Here is a 24,344-nt window from a genome sequence, read left to right as displayed (position 1 = left end):
CATCCATCCATCCATCCATCCATCCATCCATCCATCCATCCATCCATCCATCCATCCATCCATCCATCCATCCATCCATCCATCCATCCATCCATTTTCTGCCGCTTATCCGTCTGCAACCTTTATAATCCAAACAGTCCTTAGTGCAGCTGGATAAAACATGTTTAGAGCCACAAAAGTTACATGATTTAGTGGAAAAAATACCGCTTATACATTTTGATTAATACTTCCTGCGAAAAATCTTTTCCCATTTTTCAAGAACCATCATTTTATTTCTATTTACATTTTAAGAATAAAAAGAGACTCAACATTTTTACAGTAAAGTGGATGGATTCATTTTCGTCTATGTGGTGTTGATGTTTGTGGAAAATAATAAGAAAAATTCTTTATTTCCTCTGTACAATGTGAGCTCTTAAAATTGAAGTAATTTTTTTTCCCCTACAAAGTTAAAAAAATTCACTAGTTCTTTTAGAGTCGTTGTTTGGTGGAAATTAAAATGACTCCATTAAAAAGCTAAGGAATTGTTCAAACCTGCATTTGTTATCTTTAAAACATTAGTTCAGAGGTGTCCAGGGTGTGGTCTGGGGCCATTTGTTGATTTTGTTTGGCCCCTGATCACAAGTCAATAATAGTACAAACAACCAATGACCCCCAAAATTTTGGAAATGTCTGTTTTTCTTTTAGTAAGCCCTTTTATTTATTTTTTCTATCTTCAATGATATACAAATTTCCTAAAAATTGTTTATTGTTGAGCAGATAAAACTAAAAAAGTTCGAACAGCTGCATTAGTTGGTTCTTAGTTGGTTCTTTTTATCAAAGTTCTTGCTATGGAGGAAGATCCAAAGAGCAGACCGGTCCGACTGAGTTTGAACTATTCTGAGAAGACCAGACTTGCTATTCAGCTTGACTGCAGTGAGCAGAGAAGAGGGGCGGCATGGCACAATGAGGACACCACCAGTAGAGCAGCTGTGGACTGTTTCCCAGTGGGAGTTGCAGTCGTCCCAGTGAGACGTGTCTGGTCCCTGGTGGGCTGCCACAGAATCCACCTGATGTTGTTGAGAAACTCTGTAAACGGGAACAGGCTTTTACTGCCTCTGCTCGTCTCTGACAAGCATCTGGGACCATCTGCCTTGCGTAACCATGGTGACACAATGCCACAAGAAGGAAAAGTGTTATGGAAATTCCACAAATTCTTCACATATCAAGGTTTATAAAAGCATAGTTAAAGCTAAAATAATGATTGTTTTTTTATTAATTTTTTTTGTTTTTGCAACAATGTTTTCATTTCTGCACAATATTTTCATCTGATTCCACACATCAGTGGCAGGCCTGTCAAAATTACAAATTCAATTCTTCCTGTAGAAGGTGAAACCTTTAATAAACAGTGATGGACGTTAGTGAGGGCTTTAATGACATTTTTGGGATTTGTTTTATGTATTTTATGTCTGTTTTACTATCCTTTATTTTTTGTTATTATGAAGCTTATAGTTATTTTTTTATTATTTAGAAGACCTAATCTCTAATTAAACATTTCTTTCCTGTAGTTATCTCTCAAAGCTAACTCCAGCTTGGCTTTGAAAAAACAAGTGTTTTTTCTAAAACACTGGTTTTAGAAAAAAAGTGAAACTTTTTCACCCATATAAAAGTCGCCAATTTTCTGACAGGAAAAAATCCAGTTGTTTTCTTCTATCGCTCTTCATTCAGAGGAATATTTCTAGTGTTTGTCAGGCAAAAAAAGTCAAATGAGTGTTTAGGGGCTGGGACTCCATTTTTGTTTCAACTTTAGTGCACTGATTCTAACTTGTTGGCCAATTTCTGATCTGACCTAACAAAACCGATTCGAGCAGCTTCAGATTTCTCTTTAACAATAATAAAAGAGATATGAAGGAACAAACATTCAAAAAGTACCTTTCTGAGAAGAGAAACTGACTGAAGTTATATGGAGCTCTTCTTTTACTATACGCGCCACATCTAAAACAGTTTGTACATGTGGAAGCAGTCTCTGCACAAAGAGGTTTTACTCATTTTTGAAGGCAAAGGAAAATTGTGGGGTTTATCATCTGATATTAATGATTAATCAACACTGGTTAAGGTCAGTCAAGCTATAAATCATCTGATTCTGGTCACCTGCCGGTGTCCCGGTGCATCTCTGTGTTTATCTGCTGCTGTGTTGTTGTCAGAGCGATCGCACAGCTGGACTGTTTCCTGAGCAACGGCGTAGTCAAATATCATTGCCGCTGTGCCTTTGTTGCAGTAAAGCGAAACTTCAGTAGCGGCACCATTCCCGGGACGCCCGGTCTAAACGGAGAGGACGGAGTGGAGCAGACGGCAATCAAAGTCTCCCTCAAGTGTCCGATCACATTCAGACGAATCCAGCTGCCGGCCAGAGGCCACGACTGCAGGCACATACAGGTGAGGTCACACATCGCCCCACATCACACACCTCCACTGCTCCAAATCACAACTTAACACGCAGCGGCCATGTTTTGTTTTTTTCTTCAAGTGTTTTGACCTGGAGTCTTATTTACAACTGAACTGTGAAAGAGGGACGTGGCGGTGTCCTGTGTGCAAGTACGTACAGAGGCAACTTTTCTGTCAAATCCACTTTTACTGACATCAGGGTTTCCCCCAGAAAACTTACTAAGCCCGGTGGTCGGGGCGTCGAGGCCCTCCACCGGCGGTCCACTGTGTTTTTGTATTAAAAGATGTTAAGGTGACAGAAAATGTAAAAGTATTTATAATTATAATTATATGTTACGGGAAAAGATCTCCAGTGAAATGCCATTTAAACCTACAACTAGTCTAAAAACAACAAATTTGCACTTTTCTTTAATCCAAATTAAGTCAGCGGCTCCATCAGGCCCCCAGGGCTTCAGGGGCCCCATAAACACTAATATTTTAAAACTGACCACATATACATACATGTAACACTTGTTTATTGAGTTTATCAATGCTGTTAAATTTTATTCAATTCTTACATAAATACATACATAAATTAAAAGATTTTAAATTGTTTAACATTTAGATACAAGATTTTAAGGAGCTGGCAAGTTTACTTTGTAAAACTTCAAATAACAATATTCATAGTTAGATTGTTTTGTTACCATAGCAGCAATCTGATGCTGTGAGTTTAATCTTTGAATTTACAAATACAAATTAGTAAACTGCAATGATTATAACTTATTGCTTTTTAGGCTGGCCAATTAAACTACTCCCTTCTCCCATATTTTACTAAATCTAACACAGAAGCTGTTAGAGGTGCTGATATTTTTAGCAACAAGAGGGGCCCCTAAATCAAATTCTGCTCAAGGCCTCATACAGCCTTGGACAGGCTCTGTAATCTGCTGCACTACGCAGAGATGCGCAACAAACGGGAGATTTAATTCAATGCTGCTAATGTGGCTTTAGTAGCTGTTCTGTTTCATGTCTGTTGAGTTTTTATTGTCACAGAAACTATTCTGGTTGGTCGAGTTTATTGGACTAGTTTCTCAGATCTCTGTATGGCCGCGCGCATTAACTCTAAGTAGGCAACGCATTTGATATGGTTTGATGCATCGTGAAACCGGAAAAATAATACTAAAAATAATAATAAAATAACATAAAATCAGCGTAATGCGTGACTCCAAGGAGAGCGCGAAAGCTCCTCACCAGGCTGAACCTGCATGATGAGGTTAGCACTGCTCGTTATCCACAAACGCTCCGGCCAACCGGGACCACAGACATAAACTTTACAGCAAAGACAGACACAGAGCCACACGCTGGTGTTGAGATGTAAACGCTGCATATAATTGTTTGTTCACAAAGATAAATCATTCTCACCGCTCCACAATGCGACCTCTGAATTCGCTACAAGTTATTCCTGCAGTTCACATTGAGCTGCGCAACCAGAGCTAACGCGGCAGGTTTTAAACTCTTACCTAGAGTTCTCCAAAGGATCATAATTCCTCACAGTAAGTTGATGTAAATATCCATACAGGTCAGCCTGTGTCCAGTTTGAGTGAAAGGAGGTGCGCGCGACCCCACTGAGGTAAAGCAGCGGCAGCGCGCGAGGCGAAGCTCAGAGGCGCCAACTGTGTGATTGGTCCGCGCTGTCAGGTTTAAATCCAAAAACTATAAACCTATCCTTTAGGAATAAATCTGTTCTGCTAGTGAAATGCTAAGAGCAAAAGAAACGCTTGCAGCCCGGCTTTAAAAAAAAACAAAAAAAACCCCGATTTATTAAATTTTTTTTTATTTTCCTACAAACGTAAACAAGCAACGCTTAGCCTGGCGGCGGGGCTAGTAAAGCATGGCGGGCCGCCAGGTGTATAATACACTGGGGGAAACCCTGGACATGAAACTTAACCAACTCTCTGCTCCTCTCGATTGCAGTAAAACGGCTTTGCTAGAAGGCCTGGAGGTCGACCAGTACATGCTGGGGATTCTGGTCTACATACAGAAGTAAGTAACAAAAATAAAAAAAATAGCACATAATTGTCAAACACTTGTTTTAGAAAAAAGTGACTTTTCAATCCATATAAAAATTATGTTGAGTGAAAAACACAGACTGCTGAAATGGGGGATAGATGGAGCTGCAATTTAGAGGCTTTTCAAATTAAAAGTCTTTAGATTAACAAAATACTGAAACCTGAATCAGTGAACATGTGTCTCATGATTCTGTAAATAAATCAATGTCAGATTGTTAAACTGATCTCAAACACAGCGAGTCAACAAGGTCCTGAGGGTTTTGAGTGCTGAGCAGGGGCTTTCAAAGTGCAGCCCTGGGGGCCATTTTGGCCTTCTGAAACTTTTTGTAATTTTTTAGGATGATATTTTCCGTGACATGTTTATATCTTGTTAAACGGAAAATGTTAAGTGCAGTACAAAGAATTTCCCAATGTTCTGTGCCACAAACATCCAGTGATTAATGTTTACCTGCTGTAAACATTAAGATGCAAAATATTACAAAATATTACATGTTTAATTTATTGTGGTGTAAGTAAATATAATGTCATTAGGGCCATGGTAGATAGAAAAAAAAATTTAAAACTGAAATTTTTAGATTAATCTCAGAAATTTACTAGAAACAATCTTTGAACTTTCTGAGTTTCTAAGATGAAAACTTTTGAGTTTCTTTTCTAGAAAATGTACAAATTTATTTTCTCCCCATTTACAGTGACTCTAAAACACCATCATGAGTAAAAAACAAAGAATTCACAATAATCTTTTTGTGTTTTTATGATATTGATGATATTTTCCGTGGCGGCCCTCAATCCTTTTCAACTTGGTGATTTTGGTCCTCATCACAAAAAAATGTTTATACACCACTGGTTAAGAGCTTTATATCCTAACATAGCGGTTCCGTTTCCCCTCCCTCAGTTCTGATTACGAGGAGATCACCATCGACCCGGTGTGCGGCTGGAGACCCGTGCCAATCAAGCCCGACCTCCACATAAAGGAGGAGCCCGACGGTCCAGTCCTGAAGCGATGCCGCACAGTCAGTCCGAGTCACATGGTCCTGCCGAATGTGATGGAAATGATCGTGGCCCTGGGGCCCGCTTCGTCCCCATACCAGAGTCTGAGTGCAGGGGGCAGGAACACCCCCGACTACAGCCGGCCAGGTAGCTCAACGATTTTGGCCCCAGTGATTAAAATATTTGGAAACCCCTGATATGCTGCATACTGAACCAAAGTCGTGCCTGCTTTGTTTTGCTCTTGCAGGAAGTCAGGGATTCTCCGGACAAACGGGATTTACAGATTTCCCCAACACTCCTGGGACCCCGACACTCGGAGAGTACACCTCCTCCGGACCGCCCCCCCTCTCCTACCAGTCTGAGCAGGTTAGACACATTAAAGCCAAACATAGCCGGCTCTTTACAAAACCAAATATCTACACCACATTGTTAAAAAACCTAATATTGAGCACTCGCATGGCAGAGTCGGTTTCAGAAAAGTTTTCATACATATGAACCTGAGTGGGGGCTGCACAGTGGCGCAGTTGGTAGAGCTGTTGTCTTGCAGCAAGAAGGTTCTGGGTTCGATTCCCGGCCCCGGTCTTTCTGCATTGAGTTTGCATGTTCTCCCTGTGCATGTGGGTTTTCTCCGGGTACTCCGGTTTCCTCCCACAGTCCAAAAACATGACTGTCAGGTTAATTGGCCTCTCCAAATTGCCCCTAGGTGTGAGTGTGTGTGTGCATGGTTGTTTGTCCTGTGTGTCTCTGTGTTGCCCTACGACAGACTGGCGACCTGTCCAGGGTGAACCCGCCTCATTAGCTGGAGATAGGCACCAGCAACCCTCCCGACCCCACTAAGGGACAAGGGTGCAAGAAAATGGATGGATAGATGGATGAACCTGAGTGTTGCTTTAAACATGCCAAACCCGCAGGGGGCGTAAAGCTAAAACTTGTCAGCCAATCAGATTGCTTCAAAACAACCACAACTTCCTGTTAGAAATTCAACATGATGCCTGAGTTTTTATAAATTAATGTTTTCAGTGATATTAAACTGAGTTTTCTTGTGGATGAAAGGCTAAAACGCATAAAAATGAATTTGTTTTCCCAGATATCTACCTCTATGTGGACTAGGTCTCAGATATAGCATGCATAATTGTAGGAGAAAACGTATAGATTGTATAGTTAATTGCAAAAATATATTTTATAACTGCTTTCAGGCAGCCCATTCTGGAGGAATGGAGCACTCGCACGGCAGCATCCTCCAGCAGCACGTATCGGGGGTCCACAACAACCAGAGTCTTGGCGAGGCCAGCAGCCCGTTAGCACAGAGGAGCTCAGCCACACAGAACTCACGGCTGCAGGGCGAAGGCTCCTTCAGTCTGGGAGGCCCTGGAGGGGAGGGGGCCGATCACGCTCTGGATGTGAGTGACAATCAGGCCTGAACAAGGAAAAACAAACAGTGAACAACTAGTTTGGGATTTTTTTTTTTTAAAGAAAAATACTGTGAAGAAGTGCTTTGGTCAGGATGAAACATGGCGGCAGGATGATGATCCAGGTTTGTTTTGCAGTAACAGAATCTTTCAGCTAATATGTTGTTTGCTAATTGATAACAAAGTAGAGCAGTACATGTATTAGTAGCTCTTTTTACAAACACCACAAAAACGTTTTATTGAAAAATATGAGTTTTCTTTTGTTGTTTTTATTTGTGTGTTTCCATTGAGCAGATTTATTTTTGTAATTCCAATTTTAAGGCCAGTGGGGGAACACAGCAAGTGTTTTCTTTGTGCTAAAAGGCAACTTGCAATTTCAATCAGTGTTTTTTTTTTCTTTCTTTGAAGCAGCAAAGCCATGAAAAACAGAAATAGTTATACTAATGTACAGAACACTCAGCATCTCACACCATTTCTGTCCGCCCTGCAGCTTCTTCCCGAGCTGACCAACCCAGACGAGCTGCTGTCGTACCTGGGCCCCCCCGACCTCCCGAACAACAGCAACGACGACCTGCTGGCGCTGTTCGAAAACAACTGACTTGTGGACTGAGCCGAAGACGGCCGCCCGGCCCCCCGTCTGCACCCGCTTCAGCGTGTGTGTGCATACCAGTGTTTTTGTTTGTCTCTTGTCTTTTAAGTGTCCTACTGTACTCTGAGGTCCTTTCAGTGCAGTGTGGAGGTGCATGAAGGAACGCAGCGAGTGAAGGAAAAAAAGAGAGCCTAACAGGCACCGACTCCACAGGCCAGCATTTCAAACACAAGCACACGCCTCAGACTGGAGGGGGGGCAGGAGGTGTGTATGAGGAAGATGATGGAAGCTGAAGGATGCACACGTTAACTTTACTGTAGCTGCTCCATGTTGCCATATGCATTTGAAATATTTAGTGGAAAGGAGCAGGTTCTCATCTGTAAGTCAAAGACATCAGTGCAACCAAACTACTAAAGAAATCGGCTCTGTACTCAAACAGTAGCTGTGTTTCCAGTGACCATGTAATTTGTGCAGTTTGACCTTCTGAAAATAAACACGCATTGAAAACACTGTTTTCATCACACCAGTCACATGATCAACAACCAAATGTTGCCTCTAATGCAAACCATGAAGGAGACGACGACAGGAAGTAGTTGGAGGTTGATGTAGTGAAGTGTTTTTTAATGACTTATCATCTGAACAAACTTATTGATGTTTGATTTTAATTGCGTTTCTTATTTAATGGAAACAACACAAATGCGAAATTGTTTTTTGTCGACATCAGTGGAATATTGACAGTTTTTTAACAGAAGCACAGCTACTGTGATGTCACCTATATTTGAAGATTAAAGCTCCTCACACAGACAGTCATACAGAGTTGGTTTTTATTCTCTCACAGCAAGAGAGAGAGAAATATATTTTTAAAGACAACATTAAAGGCTATTTGGGAAAAACCTTGCCTCATAGAATCATCTGTATGTGTGACGATCTTTAGTTTTTTATGGCATTTCAGAATATTATTATTTCATCAAAGACATAAAAAACAAAGCATCATTGTTTTCTGAGGTTCACTGTGTCTGCGACCTGCTTCAGCACTGTGGGAAAATAAATAAATAAAAAATCCCCCGCCACACCAGCACCACCACCACCGTTCCTTCCCTCTGTCGGGGCTTTCAGAGCTGTGTGTGCGATGGCCTTTTCTGCCGTTGTTTGTTTTTAAATGATTTGACATGTATAACCCATCCAGACGCGGGTTTATGTACTGTATAATCAGCTGTTTTCATTAGAGAACGTGTGTGTATCAAAAGAATTGTTAATCATGGTAACTTTGTCATTAGTTGGATAATGGATCATTGTTGGCACTGTATACATTCTATATGTTAGAAATCTATAAAGCTGTTGGAAAAAAAACAACAAAAAAAACATTGGTGTCATACACACATGGGCACACGACGCATGTATGACAGAAACTAGTCATCTGACACTAGGTCAGGCAGACAAACATGCAACGGTTGGTTCCTAATTCTACTTTGTAAAGCTGAAGTTTATTGTTTTTTTTTTGTTTTTTTTTCTATGATCAGTTTTGCAACCGCACCCTTTGTGGTTCAGCGTTGCCTTAACGAGGTAACTACAGCAAAAATGTTCTTTGCCAATTTGAGCAACAACGATATTATATTTGGAAACGATGGACTATTTAACTGCAAATTTGCTAGAAAGGAAGAAGAAAAAGCTTTTTTAAATATGTAAACTACTCCACATATTTTGTAGCACATTGTAATTGCCATTATTTTCTATTTATTTTTTAATCATATTCATCATTGTACCCACATTTACCTCCGCTCTTCCCCTCCTCCCACCTCTGAATCTAAATTAAAAGTCACTTTATTTGGCAAAAACTGATCTTACATTTTATTTTTTTATTTCCTTTATTTAACCAGGTAAACCCCATTGAGATCCAGATCTCATTTTCAAGGGGGACCTGGGCAGAAGTCTGCAGTGCACAGCAACCTGGTTACAAAACAAAATTGATTAATACATATACACAAGTAAAAAACAAATTTAAAAACAGTGACACTGTTTAAAAGAATCTCATTGCCTGTTTTTAAGAATCACTCAAAATAAGTCCAGCGAAATCAGTTCTGACATCTTGAGTTCGGACTGGAGCTGATTCCAGGCTGAAGGAGCATCACACTGAAAGCTTGCTTTCCTTTTTCAGTTCGGCAACGTGGAACAAGCAAAAGAAAAATGTCGTTGGAGCGTAAAGAATGGGAATTAACAGATCAATGTAAAAGAGACTTTAAATATGCTGGAGCCAAACCGAGTAGAGATTTATAAATCAGGATCATCAGGTGTTTGTTTCTCCGTACTCTTAAAGGAGGCCATTCAGCTTTTGCATACAACTCACAATGATGTGTGAGAATCTGCTACCGGTTACAAACCTTAAAGCACAATGATAAACAGTATTTAATGACTGAAGGCATTTGGTCGAAGCATTCATATATAAAACATCTCCATAATCCAGGAGTGGCAGGAATGTTGCAGCTACCAGTTTACTTCTAGCTTTAAGAGAGAAACAACATCCATTTCTGTAATAAAACCCAATCTTCGTTTTCAGTGTTCGTAGCAAATTTGCTATGTGATTTTTAAAAGAAAGCTCTTTATTTAAAATATAAAGAGCCAAGATATTTGTAATTACTGACAAACTCAATTTGTGTCCCTACAGCAGTAGTAAGCAGTGGAGGGATCTGATAGTTTCCTAGAGTGTGAAAAAACCTTTGCCTTTGTCTTATCCACATTCAAAACCAACTTCAGAGTTTGTAAACGAGCTTGAACTACTTTAAAAGCAGACTGCAAGTACTGAATTGCCTATACAAGTGAAGAATAGCAATAAATCACTAAATCATCTGCATAAAAATGATAAGAAGCATTTGACAGATTTTCACACAAGTTGTTCATATAAATAGAACAACTTGTGGGCCAAGAACTGAGCCCTGTGGGACACCATTTAAAACCGTGCGATTAGAAGAAGTAAAGCTGGCCAATTGGACTCTCTGGGTTCTGTTTGACATGTAATCAGCTAACCACATGGTGGCTTGATGTGAGAGCCCAATCCTGTGTAGTATGTCAATTAAAAGCTTGTGATTTACTGTTTCAAATGCCTTTGATAAATCAATAAACAGAGCAACACAATGCTTTTTGTTATCAAGAGCCTGAATAAGATCATTAATAACCTTTAAAGTGGCAGTAACAGTACCATGTTTCTTCCTAAAATCAGACTGGACATTTTGTAAAACCCAATTGGAATCTAAAAAAATCTTCAATTGATCTGCAACTAATTTTTCAAAATATTTTGCTAGGATACATAGTTTAGAAATTGGTCTGTAATTATTTACCTGTGACGATTCATCTTTATTGAAAACGTTTCTTGGCATGTGTGACTGGGATCCACGTCACTGGACTTTCTGCATGGAAGTGTTTTAATCTGAACACTTTCATTATTGGTTAAAACAAAGGCGGAGTTAAAAATGGTCAATATCCATGTTCCTATGGGTCCAAAATAACTGGAAATGTGTTGTTAATCAGAAGAACTTGATCAAATCATCATCAGGAAGTGCGACCGCCTCTTTGAATCGGTGCTTTGTGGAGCTTACTTGAGCAAGCAATGATCCTGGAGAAGCAACTGTTGCTTCTGGGGAGAAACACACCGATTGCCGTTTTCTGGTCAATCGTTGCTGATCTTTATAAAGCCTGGCCTGCCGATTCTAATTTTGGCCGACGCAGAGGGTTTTTTTGTTATTGTTTTGTTTTTTGCCTGTAAAGTCACAAAATATATTGACAAAGTCTCTGAGTGACTGTTGTTAAATGCGCAGTACAGACGCGACCTGGCGGACGGGTCTGCTTGTCAACCCTCTCACGGCAAAGCAAAAGGGAAACTGTTGACTTTAACATTAAATACACCTTTCTCAACAGGTGAGGGCGCACTTTTCCCGTCTATCAGACATTTAAGCGACTTGAAACCATTCCTCCCTCCCTGGCACCTCCAGACCCGAGCCCCCATCCGGCCCGGTTCGGGGGGCAACCGCCCTCCCAGCCCCCCCTATAGCTCCGCCCCTGGGAAGACGCACAGCGGGGGTCGGGAATCGGGGGGCACAGCGCTCTGCCTCTGAACCGTGAGCTCCTCCAAAAGAAGTTGTCTTGCCCTTTTAATTGCTGAGTTACATTTACTTGATATACTGTCATTCAAAGCTTTTCTAGTATTATTTTTGATGTAAAAAAAAAGATGAAGGAAAAAAACTTTCTGGGGATTTTATTAAAAATATTAAAATAAAGTAAACTCAAATAAAAATAAACTTTGCCTATTAAAAATATGAGTTTTATTAGGTGATTTATGTTTTCCTGCGGTCTCTGCCTCGCCTTCATATCATGAGGCTAGTTAAGCACACGCCTATCTGGATTCCTATTGGTCCATTCTGAAGTTTTTTCGTCGTGCGGGCTTATTAATTGGTTGTTAGAGCGTTTCGTCACCTTTGAACTAAAATAAACGGTGTCTCTTGACCTCATCCCTTCAGAGCTGTAGAAATGGCAAACCCCAGAGTTTTCTTTGACATCGCGGATGATGGGAAACCAGCTGGCAGGATCGTAATGGAGGTAAGCTGAAGCTGCTCACGTTAGTCTAGAGTTCAGGAGTAAAACATATCCGTACCTGTGACTGACCGCGCTGGCGACTTTGGTTTTGTTTAGTCGTGTATTCTGGTGTCATTTATTTCGCCACTGACACCAATAATAATGTCTAAAACTGCGTGCAGGTCATAAGAAATCCTGAAAGGGTGAAAGTGGAAACTCGCAAAATTTGACAGTTGAAAGCAAAACGGAACTGGTCCCAGTAAAGCCATGAACAAGCCTCTCCGTTTTGACTTATTTACAGATTCTGAGCTTTCCAAAGATGTTAAACACACGGAAACCCCCCGTCAAAAATGAAGACGATAGGAGGAGTTTGAATGTTGGCTCTCTGGAAACCAGATCTGCGAGAAAACGGCTCTGAACGTTTCTAAACGATTCCCACCAAACCTGTTCCGCATTGTTGCTGTGCTGAGCTCCACCCCGCAGCTATGACTGCTGGGAAGGTGTGCAGACTTGTCTGACTTGTGTGGTTGGAAATGTACATTTTTAGAAGTTTTCACCTTGTGCTCCGTTTTCCAACAAGAGTGTGAGCCTTTGTCCCTGAGCCATCTGTGAACTCTGACCTTTAGAGGACTTAGGGAGCGAAACACAGGCTATAACTTGATTTTGGTGACACTGCAAGCGTGCCACTCCCTTTCCCCCCTACCAGGTTGGCACAGATTGAGTTTTTAATTATGACAAAAATAAGTATCACCTCCTTAATCATAGGGAAGACTCCTGCCTTGGCAGTTATCTAGCTAGCCAGGGGCCAGGATCCTACTTGAGGAAATTAATTAACTTTTTTAAAGATTTTTAAAATTATTGTTATCACCTTGTATTCCAACTTATTTGCTTTCCTCTCTGCTTGGCAGCTGCGAGCTGATGTGGTCCCAAAGACTGCAGGTGGGTGAAGCTTCCTTCAGAGCTAACTGAGCTGAAACAGCCTCATTCTGGAAATGGGACATTAATCCTCAGGAGTTTATTATTCATTCATTAAGTTTATTCTGAATATTGACAGGGATACAAGAAAATCACCAAGATATGAACGCTAGATAAATGCAACGTGACTAAAAAAGTGTATGATTTTGAAAAAAAAAAAAAATCACGAAAGAGGAAAAAAGACAATGATAAGTAAACTCAGATAAGAACAGAAAAAAGAGTGTGCTGGTTATCAAATATTGTGTAATAAGGAGAACCTGTGCTAAGATGACTAAGTGCTTTTTTTATTGTGTGACTGAGGTTGATGATTAGAAATATTCATATATTTAGGCATATTCTGCAGTTATATCCCAAACACTGGGTTAAGAACTGTTCAGTTTTTTTTTTCTTGGTTGCAGTTGATGTTTGTGTCTGAGGAATAGTGACATTTATGTTTTTTCCAGAAAATTTCCGGGCCTTGTGCACCGGTGAGAAAGGGTTTGGTTACAAAAACTCCACCTTCCACCGTATTATCCCCAAATTCATGTGCCAGGTAGAGTAAACACAGGAAACTGCCACTGTCCGTTCTCTGACCTAACGGGATGGATGGATGGCAGCACTGAATCTAGAAGACCTCTTTATTCTCTTGAATATTTAGGGTGGAGACTTCACCAGACATAATGGAACTGGAGGCAAATCCATCTATGGTGAGAAGTTTGCTGATGAGAACTTTACGCTGAAGCACACAGAACCAGGGATCCTGTCCATGGCGAACGCAGGACCAAACACCAACGGCTCCCAGTTCTTCATCTGCACGGAAATTACAAGCTGGTGAGTCTGACGTCTCGTTCAGATCCTCAGCTTGGTCTCGGTGTTGCTACACACACTGATGATGGGCTGTTCTGATGTGCAGGCTGGACGGGAAGCACGTGGTGTTCGGCAAAGTTGTGGAGGGCATGAACGTTGTCAGACAGATGGAAAAGAAAGGCTCAAAGTCTGGCAAGACAACAACCAAGATTACCATTGCTGATTGTGGTCAGCTATGAGAAGGGCAGCCGTTTGTCCTGCACTCTGTAAGGTCAACCTTGGTGAAATACCTTCTTCCTGTTTTATCTCATTTCTGCTGTGTTCAGATTTGTGCTGGGACGTCTTGTAGCTTCTGTGATCTTTCTTTGGAGGACAACACTTATTATGAAAATCAGCATAAATTACACTGGTGTTAACAATAAAAAGGCTTTAAAATCCAGCCACTGTGTATAATTTTGTTCCTAGAAAACACTTGTGGTTACACTTGTTTCATACAGTGCCTGTTTCAGTCTTCTAGGTTCCAAAACCAAAAATTTCCAACAAATGCCATGAACGGTGACAAGTGGTTTGATTCTTGCACGCACTTCCGACTTGATTGTTTGAAAGAAATATATATGCTTTATTCCTTGTAAAAACATAGACAAAATAACTACTACAAATCCCTTACAACTTAGTTGCAAACAAAACTTAACTTACTCTGACGTTTCAAGTTAAAAATAAGTGGTCAAAAAAATAACTTTACAAAAACCTCCCATCATCACACCGGACATCTGTCAGACAACAGACCTCCACCAAACGCCCTGTGTTCTTAAAATGGGAGGGTCTAAAAGTTACCAAAGTAATCTATACAATTCCAAATATAAAAATGAATTACAGATTTATGTTCTAAACTAAAATATATTCTAACCGCCCAAAGAAGAAAACAAAATGGGTAGAAATTACAATTTACAAAATTTAACATAAATGGCCACAACATCCCAGCCCCTAATTCATCTACAACAAGAATTGCATCTAATATCTTTATAAGTGACCATTACCAAATGCATTATTAATATTAACATTTAAACATTAGCAGACTTTGCTCTTTAATATCTTTCTATTGTCACAATTCATTAAAACGTCAACTTACGCAGTAGTCCATGTCAGACATCTTTTTAGCTCCGTCCAACTGGAGAAGTACATTAGCAGCTTAGTCGTGGAGCACAGCTGCACGTGTTGGGACCTGATCTTTAACCTCTGGGTCAGATTCCAAATGGACAGGCATTTCTTTAACAAATACATTATTTGTTAAAGGGCACAATGTTTTAACAGACATTGCACCCTCTTCTGGGCCACCTGTTTGTTGTTGGGCATTTTTACTTCAGGTAATGGTGCCCATCTTTAAGCAAAGCTGATTTTGACATATCATCCATGAACTGTTTGTCTTCTGCAGACCTTTCAGTACGCTCATGACACTGGTGCTCCACAAAATCCAGATTATACTGACTGACCAGCATTTCTTCCAAATTGCTGATGGAGATACGGTTCACCTGAATAGAACCAGCAACATGTCCATTTTCTTCACTTGGTTGGGTTGAGTGGACCATTAACAACCCAACCAAGATGTGGTTGCACAATATAAGGCTTTTATAAATCAACAATGATGATCAATTTTTTGGTTTTGATTTTTTTTTTTTTTACAAAAACATACAATTTCTAGAAAGTGACAAAAACTAATGAGCATAAAAATGAGATTGCTTAAATACTCAGGACCTTTTAAGTGACTGATGTAATTCGACAAGAGGTCCAGCCAAATGGTTCTACTAAATCAGTCTCAAAATGACTGCTTTGTAAAACAGTCCCTTCAGATTTTCACGGTTGTGGAAATTCACGCAGAATAATCAGATCGCCACAATTTTTTGTACTGATGCGGAATTGAGGGTTTTTTTGTTCCAGATTTTCCGCAAAAATTGTCTAAAATATTGGGTTTCTGCTGCCTCAGACTTACTAGGTGTGAAGTCATAGTCTGTGATAAACATGGCAAGTAACAAAAAGTTACTTGCCACATCACACATAAGCACAAAGAAGGGAACGATGCAGTATCTCTGTTTTCCATGAGGTTTGAGAAAAGTTACTGTGAAAATATTCCAAAACTCCTTTAAAATATTTCCAAAGTATCACCACACTCACTCGTCATGAATAACTTTGCAAACCTAAGCTAGTCTGCCATGTTTGGCATTATCTGATTGTGAATTATCCTTCACATTGTAGAATGTAGGGGTATTAAATACAAAAAACACGGTAAAACTTATAGGATTTTTCTATTTATTTATGACCGATTACAGCATTTATCAAAACAAAGTTGGCAATTGTCATCGTTTTTCACCGTAAAAAGACCAAGTTGAAGAACACAGATTAAGGCATGAACATCTCCTTTCGGGGGGAATCACAGACGGAGTGAAACAAAGATAAATTCACTGGAATTCCAGTCTTCCTATGGAAGGGCTGCTGCTAGGAAACACAGGGATACAAACGGGAACAACAATCACATCACAACAACGTCACAAATACAAAACATACCGCAGGAAAGCCACAATGAAAACGTTTTCCTCCGTGTGTTTTTAGGAGAGTTCTTAATTGTTTTTTGACTGCCTTCTCTATGTTAGCTTATTCAGATCAGCAGGTAATGACATCATATATGCTCCTCTGTCTGGAGGAGAACACTGAGCAGAAGAAACATCAGACCTCTGAAGTTTAGCATAAGCTGTACAAAAATGTTTTCACTTAAATAACCTTGTAAAGCTGTCTGCTTAGACCGAACATCAAGACGGACCACATTAAAACACAAGATGCAGAAGGCATCAGAAAACGAGCACAAAGAAAATGCAAACAAACCAAAAGAACCTGCTAAAGAGCGTCTGTCACCCAGTGAGAGGGAATGTTCAGATGTGTTCTGGTACTTTCTTTTGGAGATAACACTGGCGAGTTTTTTTTTTTTTTTTCAGCGACACTGTGATCAACTGGGCCACAACATGGTGAAGGAATGAATGGAGCCATGATCTGTAAGCCGCAGCATAACCCTTAGAAATAGATTTTGGTGTAATGTCCAGTTTCAGGTCTCTTGTTTTCCAAGCTGAGTCAGCCTGATGTTTTATAAAGCGTATTCATAATGAAAGTGATTTGACATAACAGCCAGATGTGGTATTAAACCTTAAAGCAGTGGTAGCTGATGACTCAAAGATTATGAAGTTTAACATTTTCAACATGAAAACGGTCGTGGAAGGATCAGAGTCCATTTGAGCTTCAGGCTTTATTGTTAAATAATTGTTGCAGAATATTTTTCATTTCAGGGAGTAAAAGAAAAATGTCACAGTAACAGCATGTTATTAACTTAGCAAGTAATGATGTAATCTAAATATAATACCACAAAAAGAATTTCCTGTGTTTCAAAAAAACATTATTAGTCCACAGGTTTTAAACGTGTTTATTGGTCAAAAATAGCAAGAATTAAAAATCCCCACCTTTTCAGATGCCTGATCTCACTGCAGCTTTCTGTTGTCAGTTCCTTTATAAATCTCGACCAAAAGCTGCATTGTGGTTATGGTGTTCAGGAACTATTATGTTCTTGTATTGTGGACCACTGAGACAAGAATCAGGAAATTTGGACAACATTCAAATATACATATTTCCATGTTTTTAGTTAACTGCTGCTTCATATTTTTAAATCAAAAGCTCACACTGCTTAAAGAGACAAAATGGAACCTTGAATTTTGATTAAGACATTTGGACTTCTGTCCAAAGACGAATGTTTCCTGAAAGTAAACATTTCAGGAAAGTAAACTTGACCATATTTGGTCAAGTTAAGTCAAGCCCTAACTTGACCTAATAAAGTCAAGTTAGGGCTTGACCATATCAGACTACCAACTGTCAGTTTTTTTTACAGGTTTTGCAAGAGTTAACATGTCCATAGGTGGCTTGGACGTCCGTCATGGAGCCATGTGAGCTGCTTTCTGAAGAGTGTGATGTCACATGCAAAGGGTCAATATGGAAATGTGGATGGAGTCTGTCCATGCTACTGCAGATGACCAATGAGAGCAGGATAAGCTTTTCTGGGGAGGCAGTCTCCCTAAAATGATATCTTCTAAATTAGCTGAGATTTGCATTGTTTTCTAGACTTTAGAAATCTAAACGTTTATATCCAATATGTACATTTTCAGCAAAGAGACGAACTGTGTGTCTTCTCACCCAAACTTCATCTTGCCGATACAATAGAACAGAACAACTCCAGAAGGCATATTTGAAACACTATAATTGAAGTATTTAACAACAACACTGAAGAGGACTTTCAATAAGCCAGCTTAAACTGAGAATGTATTTAGGAAGCACAAGCCCCACTTAGCACAAGTCCCAGAGCCCCCTGGGTACAACAGGGCCCTGAACACCCAACACTTCCTGTCAGCCAGGCAGTTAGTAGCTTTTGCAGTGGCACATATCTGGTATTATTTTGTGATGCAATCCAAGAGACCTTCCAGTCAATATAACACTTAAACACACACTAGACTGGACAGTTTTTAATTCAGCGCAATGCTAGCGCTAATGGAGATAGATGAAAGGCTGAGCCTGTTAAAGTATTCTGCAGTAAACCAAAAACTAAACTCTATTCACACTGAAATAAATCTATGTTGTTATTTTGAACACCTAACGGCTAGAAAGCAATGCTGGTTTAGATCCATATTACAACTGCTGCACGACTCAATAGCTCAGGCCAGGGCACTTATTAAACGGAATCATCTGAGTAGTAGAAACAGCGTCTATAAATTCAGTGTATAAGTTTAGAGTCATCTGGTTGTATAACAGGATATTTCTATCAACAGAACGTCGCTTTTCCTGTCAATGTGGGCAGAAGAATGTAAAGCTGGAACTGTGCCTTCACACGCTTCTGGAACAAAGTGCAAGGAGAGGACACTTTAAAAGAAACGTACTGTTTCTTTTAAAGTGATAAAATATTGCTATATTACTCTATGTTTCAGAATAAAGCTGTTTACACCCTTAACTGTCACCGTCAAAATGCTTACATGCAAGTCAGTGGGTCCATGAAGATACCGGTGTCATCCTGACAGTTAAGGGGTTAAGCAGCAGTTGCGGTGCACTGCTTCCAAATCCGTTTTTGTTTAAGTGATGCAGAGCGGAGCAAGGTGGCATTGAGGAGGAGCATGCTCAAACATGCTCAAACATGTTGTAATACCTGAACATAGATACCAGAGACTTTCTCTGGCAGACAGCTACAGCCTGTGTTCACGCTGCAGCACATCTGTGCAATTTGGAGTTGTGCATCCCACTCTCCCTAGTTTTGATCTCCCGGTTTAAATGCACAGGATACTTCTAACTATGTTCATGTAGGCTAAATCAGAAATTCCAAACATCCAGCTACGTTTTTCAGTTCCCTTAGAAGAATCTGACATTCTTCATGGCTGGGAAGACAGAAGAGATACTTCATCCCTTGAGGACGTTCAGAATCTACCCTGCGGCCGGGAAAAACAGTCAAGAACATTTCTACTCTTCTTGATGTAAAGGGCTCTGGACTGACTTCTGATCCCTTCTACCTGTATCTGAGGCTAACATTATAAAGAATCAGAACACCCCTAATATAATCTCTGGAACGATGTACTAGAACAAAGACCTCAAAAAATGCCTCTGGGAATACCATGTAAGCCTTCTCTGTTCTACAGCTCTAACTTCCTGAAGGTTCTTCCATAATTCCTTCGAAGCCAAACAGTTGACACCTGGTCACTTGATTGCGGACCATGAGTATTCAAACACACTGGTTCATACACGCCGCAGACCACCTAGCAAAACTCCTCCTGCTTCAGCATACATCACGCCCAGCATTTAGCTGTTGTTTCTTGACAGACGAAAACATAGTGGCGGAAGCCATGGCATAGATGAACGTGTGTGAAATCATTAATTCGGTAGGTTAGTATTTAGCAAAGAATCGTACAAATGAACGTGATTCCTCATCACGTCCTATAAGTGCTCCAGAAAAGTGTTCATGTTGCCTGTGGATACAAAAACCAGATAATGGAAGTGGACCAGTCGTAGGGAAAACTCAACGTCGCTGTCCGAGAGCATTGTGGCTTAACACACACCCGCAGACGTCTGACAAAACTTCTGACAAAACGTTGGGCGAAAAAGTTTGACCCGGGCCTAATGTCAAAAAGCGAAAGCAGATGTCTCCCTGTAACAAAGATGTCGCAATTTTGGTCACGCGATTACTTTGATGACAGGTGATTTTGAGACTTTGGATGAAGTATGGGAGAGCTTTTAGTCTCCTAAAAGGTTTTTGTAGAAAAAGAGGATTCAGATCCCTGTCTCTAAACGTCAGGGCAGAAAGAATGTTCCCACATGTCTTCCAGATCAGTCTGGAGAAAAAACTCCTAACAAGACTTACAATGAACTAGACTTATCTGTTTGTGGCTTGTTAATTGAGTAAACTGGAATGAACTGGTAAAGTGAGCACGTATAAACCACCCGTGTACTCTGGAATGTGAGAAGTTTAAAGTTAAGGGTCAACCAAATAGGAAGTAGATGTCGGTTTCTTCAGAAACTAGTTGGGATTTTACCAAGACTTCCTGTACAAAGACAATTGCAGTACAACAGACTCTGCTGGATTGACTTCTATGTTTTCAGTGTGGGTTTGTTTGTTGTCTCGTGTATTTTTGGTACTGGAGTTGTGCTTTTAAAACCTCTCCAACCTACATGCCGCAGAGTGACGTTCTATCAATGCTCATTTACCAATTTTCCATCAAATCAGTAACTTTTTGTCTTTAAAATGTCAACACTCCTGAATCCCAAATGGAAAGTACTTGGTCTGAAGGAGGGAAGCGCACCAATTGTTGCATTCTCCAGTTACGTGACCTGAAAGTGGCACCCTCTGCTGTTTCCCTGAGGGTTTCCCTGATTTTTCCTTCAGTAAAAATATGACACGTTAAATGAATGTGTGAATGCTTTAAAGGACAGTGTGAGGTTATCATTGCCTCCACTAATCAATCTGTGACCTTGATGGGCACCACCAGTCGTACATGTTAAAGGACTAAACAGATAAAAAGAAATTAAGAGTCTGACATTCAGTCACCTTTTGCCACTCGGAGCCTCCGGCGTCAGAAAGTCACGTGCTGCTCTGAATTTGTCTCTGTTTCGTGTGTATGACTGCTACCTTGGCTTGGGTGTGTGGTTGTGTGTGTGGGAGGGTTTTCAGCTCTGCGGTGATGTCTTCCGACTTTCTCTCAGGATGCCATCCAGTCCGTTGAGTTGGCGGAGGAAACCTCGGTTGGGGATGACGCCTCGGTGGTCTTTGACTGTTCTGATGGCCTCCACCAGCGTCAGGTTCTGTCTGATCATCAGGTAGGCCAGCACCAGAGTGGCTGAGCGGCTCACTCCCACCGTGCAGTGGACCAGCACCTTACCTACACACATGTGCTGGTGTTAAATGGTTATGTTTCCAACATGCTAGAGTTATTCTAAGGAAGAGCTTTTTTTTTTTTTACTTTTTAAGTAAAATGCAGCATCTGTATTGGACCTGCAGGGCTTTTGCACTTTTTGTCACATCACAACCAAAAACTTCAATGTCTCTCGTTAGGATTTTGACTCACAGACCATTTATTTCTCACTGTCTGAAGTTAAATCGGATCAAACTTCTCTTGTTTTAGGTCAGTTGGAGGAAATTACATATGTATCTAATATCGGACATATTAATAAATCCATCTCTGACATTCTTTCTCTCATTGCTCTGGCATTTAGCAAATAGGAGTAACTCACATGAGAGGTTTGATCCAATTTAGCTAAGACAGAAAAAAAAATGGTGAATTTGTTTTTTTTTTTCATTCAGTGTATATAAACTTCAACAATGTTTTTACAAGACACTGTATGATTTCAATCAATCAATCAATTTCATATATATTTTTTAATCTAACCACTTAGAAATTTACCTCAAAAATCCTCATTCCTACAATAAGCGGTTTCCATCTTCTTTAATTATGCTCCTTTTACATGAATATTTATAATTTGGACATACTGTGAAATGCTAATCATGTCATTTTCCCCATAATTTATAAATACACTCAAATAAAAGGTTGATTTTTTTTTTCTAACACTGATCAATGTCAGATTATGCTACTTCAGATCCTTCAGATTTCAGATCCTTCAGATTTCAGATCCTAATAATCTTTTATAGATTTTAACCAGGTCATACCAACAGATCATGGAGAGATCTGCACAGTTTTAATCTCGCGTGGAAGTGATGTTATGGCAGAGTTGGTGTTTTGACATTACACAGTAAGTTCTGGTTGTTTTAGAGCCGCTCGTCCTTTGGAATCGGCCTCAGTCTGATTATGACAGGTGGTTTGGGCTGATTTTGTTGCAGATGCACACTATGAATTAGTATTGATAAAAATGTAAATCAGTCATTAATGAATGGTTTCTATCCGTACGCATGCCTTCATATTTACAGAGTTACCTCCACTCGAGAGGGCTTTGTGGATAAACTCGGCAGCCGGATAGAAGTTGACGCTCATGTCAAAGGTCGGGGAGTCGTGAGCCTCGATCCCATGGTAGGTGATGTTCATTCCCGCGTAATACTCGGCTCCGCCTCGCCACTTGCTCTGCGCGCAGTTCAGAATGTGTGTGATACCGAGTCTGGCCAGCTCACGGCGGTCAGAGGCAATGTTTCTGAGGAGAGGAGAGTTGTATCAGCATTTTCAGTCATTGAGGTTCTGCTCTTCCTAACAGAGGTTACTGAGTTACACAGTTTGAAGAAGATGCTATATCTTCAATAGAAACTTGAAGTGAGGAGGTATTTCTGTTCGCTTGTTTCTAATAAGTGGATTCTGGGGAGTAAGGTGTGGGGTTGCAGTTTTCTTTATTTCAAGCACTGAAATTCCCAATATGTATGTTATAACTGTAGCATTGATCTATAGAACAACAATGCTTTTAAAACATAAAGTAACAAGGTAAAAAAAGAAAATCTCACCATTAAAAATCAATGATTACCATAAATAAACTTTACTCACTCTCTTTCTCAAACAGCATCATCCATAACATTAAGACCCATATTCATGTGATATTCACTGTATTTGTAAATACATACAAATATTACAGAAATCCAGCTACTGTTCAGGTGTTAGAGGGATTTTTTATATATATCTGAGATATTTCATTGCATCAAGTGACTAACACTAAAAACAAAATAAATATGTTGGTCATATTTTAGATATTTTTGGGGGGGTCAGATATAAACAGAGTACATGCACACAGGAAAATACTTTACAAGAATTATAACTCTGTAGTCAGTCTTATGAACCAACTTGATGTTATATGATATGGGGGAGAGGTTCGCTCAGGAAAATAGTTTGGAGTGTAAACAAGAACCTCTTCTCTGCTGTCTGATACATCATTCTGACAATAGCAGCTAAACTGAAAACCAACTCACTGGTCTCCAATGTAGAGCCTGGGCCACACTTCGTCCGCATGGTTGCAGGCCGTCTTGCCCGTGTACAGCAGCCTCTCCAGCTCGGACACCGTCAGTGTCGGGGAGTCACGCTCAGGCTCCTTTCGGCTCGGAGACCTGGAGCTGCTCCGAGACCGAGAGAAGCGGGACATGAACGCCATTTATGCTGAACAAAAGGAAGAGAACGAGCCCATTTATCGCACGGAACTGTATTTAAACTGCTTTCAGAGTCAGAAATGTTCAAAAAGATTATATTACCTGTAGATTTGGAGCCAAAAACTTTCTTTGTCTCGTTTTTCCCCATGTCTTATAATTAAAATGCCCTTCTGAGTATGTATAAAACGAACCGTGTATTTTTCTTTACCTCAGTATTGTTTTGCTCTACGGCTCAGAGGATGAGCAGGTCGAGCTGCTCCGCGGCCATGTTGACTCATATAGCTGCTGTGGGAGGAAGGGTGGTTGGTGATGAGACTACAGCCGCTTCTCAGCATCCACCAGTATCTGCTCCGCCCGCCGCCGCCGCCGCATCTCCCGTCCTCGCAACAAGTCGTCGTTAAGACCGTCGCTCCACAGTCACAGCTCACGTTCACCAATGAAACATAAGTAATGTTTACTCAAGCAGTGCAGACAGGTCCGTTGTCTCTCCCGTGTGGTGAGGTTTCCGTTGTTTCTTCGAAAACAATGGAGGTTATTTGGACAGTTATTTTGACCATGTATGAGGGAGACCTTCTCGCCCAAACGGTTGGTGTTTGTCTCCATCTATAGGCCAAAAGGTAGAACTTCAAAAATAGGATCTTTGTAAAACCCGTTGTGTTCTGGATGTTTCGATCACATCTCATGATCCTCGATAGTAGTTCAGTTTAGCTAGTTATAAAAACAGTTTTAATCGATTTCTTATCACTTTCCATTTCTGTAGGATAATTTGACTGCATATAAGTGTAGCCGGGGCATATTGGCCCCCCGAATGTGTGCTGCTGCGCCCTCTTCTTCTTGTCCATATATGGAAGACCCTGTGACAGAGCATAGCTGGCTTGTTAGGGAGACAGGTAATCGGCATTTACATTTAAAAGCAGGTAGATCGCTGAGGA

General features: G+C 40.4%; 3 protein-coding genes across 6 annotated transcripts in view; 2 read left to right on the top strand and 1 right to left on the bottom strand.

Annotated features, from left to right (window-relative positions):
* zmiz2 (zinc finger, MIZ-type containing 2) overlaps positions 1–9,304 on the top strand; it is a 37,731-nt gene extending 28,427 nt beyond the window's left edge. For all 3 annotated transcript variants that reach the window (XM_008423231.2, XM_008423233.2, XM_008423232.2), the window contains exons 14-20: positions 2,255–2,412; positions 2,504–2,571; positions 4,372–4,440; positions 5,359–5,600; positions 5,701–5,819; positions 6,650–6,853; positions 7,353–9,304. In XM_008423231.2, the coding sequence (XP_008421453.1) occupies positions 2,255–2,412; positions 2,504–2,571; positions 4,372–4,440; positions 5,359–5,600; positions 5,701–5,819; positions 6,650–6,853; positions 7,353–7,460 (968 nt within the window). In that variant the 3' untranslated portion in view covers positions 7,461–9,304. The remainder of the gene's footprint in view (positions 1–2,254; positions 2,413–2,503; positions 2,572–4,371; positions 4,441–5,358; positions 5,601–5,700; positions 5,820–6,649; positions 6,854–7,352) is intronic.
* A 2,614-nt stretch (positions 9,305–11,918) lies between these two features.
* On the top strand, positions 11,919–14,214 carry ppiab (peptidylprolyl isomerase Ab (cyclophilin A)). The gene is made up of 5 exons (XM_008423229.2): positions 11,919–12,038; positions 12,923–12,953; positions 13,433–13,521; positions 13,627–13,799; positions 13,882–14,214. Exons 1-5 carry the CDS (start codon positions 11,970–11,972, stop codon positions 14,012–14,014), a joined length of 495 nt encoding a protein of 164 aa, XP_008421451.1. The 5' UTR covers positions 11,919–11,969; the 3' UTR covers positions 14,015–14,214.
* A 1,850-nt stretch (positions 14,215–16,064) lies between these two features.
* Positions 16,065–24,331, bottom strand: dusp26 (dual specificity phosphatase 26). Of its 2 annotated transcripts, none has more exons than XM_008423226.2 (4): positions 23,515–24,331; positions 23,239–23,422; positions 22,267–22,478; positions 16,065–21,217 (listed from the first exon to the last, which is right to left on the bottom strand). In XM_008423226.2, exons 2-4 carry the CDS (start codon positions 23,415–23,417, stop codon positions 21,006–21,008), a joined length of 603 nt encoding a protein of 200 aa, XP_008421448.1. In that variant the 5' UTR covers positions 23,418–23,422; positions 23,515–24,331; the 3' UTR covers positions 16,065–21,005. The 2 variants fall into 2 exon arrangements, with proteins under 2 accessions (XP_008421448.1, XP_008421449.1); XM_008423227.2 differs by having other exon boundaries at positions 23,621–24,330.
* Between the last annotated feature and the right edge of the window lie 13 nt (positions 24,332–24,344).

The sequence above is a fragment of the Poecilia reticulata genome, linkage group LG12 (assembly GCF_000633615.1).
Source record: "Poecilia reticulata strain Guanapo linkage group LG12, Guppy_female_1.0+MT, whole genome shotgun sequence".
NCBI lineage: Eukaryota > Metazoa > Chordata > Actinopteri > Cyprinodontiformes > Poeciliidae > Poecilia > Poecilia reticulata.
This window is presented reverse-complemented; position numbering and strand designations above follow the sequence as displayed.

Bases quoted from the DNA above. Each gene is read 5' to 3' on its own strand.
- ppiab (XM_008423229.2), top strand. From the start codon at position 11,970: ATGGCAAACCCCAGAGTTTTCTTTGACATCGCGGATGATGGGAAACCA. The intron at 12,954-13,432 runs GTGGGTGAAGCT...TGTTTTTTCCAG, and splicing joins TGTGGTCCCAAAGACTGCAG to AAAATTTCCGGGCCTTGTGC. The intron at 13,522-13,626 runs GTAGAGTAAACA...TTGAATATTTAG, and splicing joins TCCCCAAATTCATGTGCCAG to GGTGGAGACTTCACCAGACA.
- dusp26 (XM_008423226.2), bottom strand. From the start codon at position 23,417: ATGGCGTTCATGTCCCGCTTCTCTCGGTCTCGGAGCAGCTCCAGGTCT. The intron at 22,479-23,238 runs GTGAGTTGGTTT...TCCTCTCCTCAG, and splicing joins AGGCTCTACATTGGAGACCA to AAACATTGCCTCTGACCGCC. The intron at 21,218-22,266 runs GTAACTCTGTAA...ACATGTGTGTAG, and splicing joins CAAAGCCCTCTCGAGTGGAG to GTAAGGTGCTGGTCCACTGC.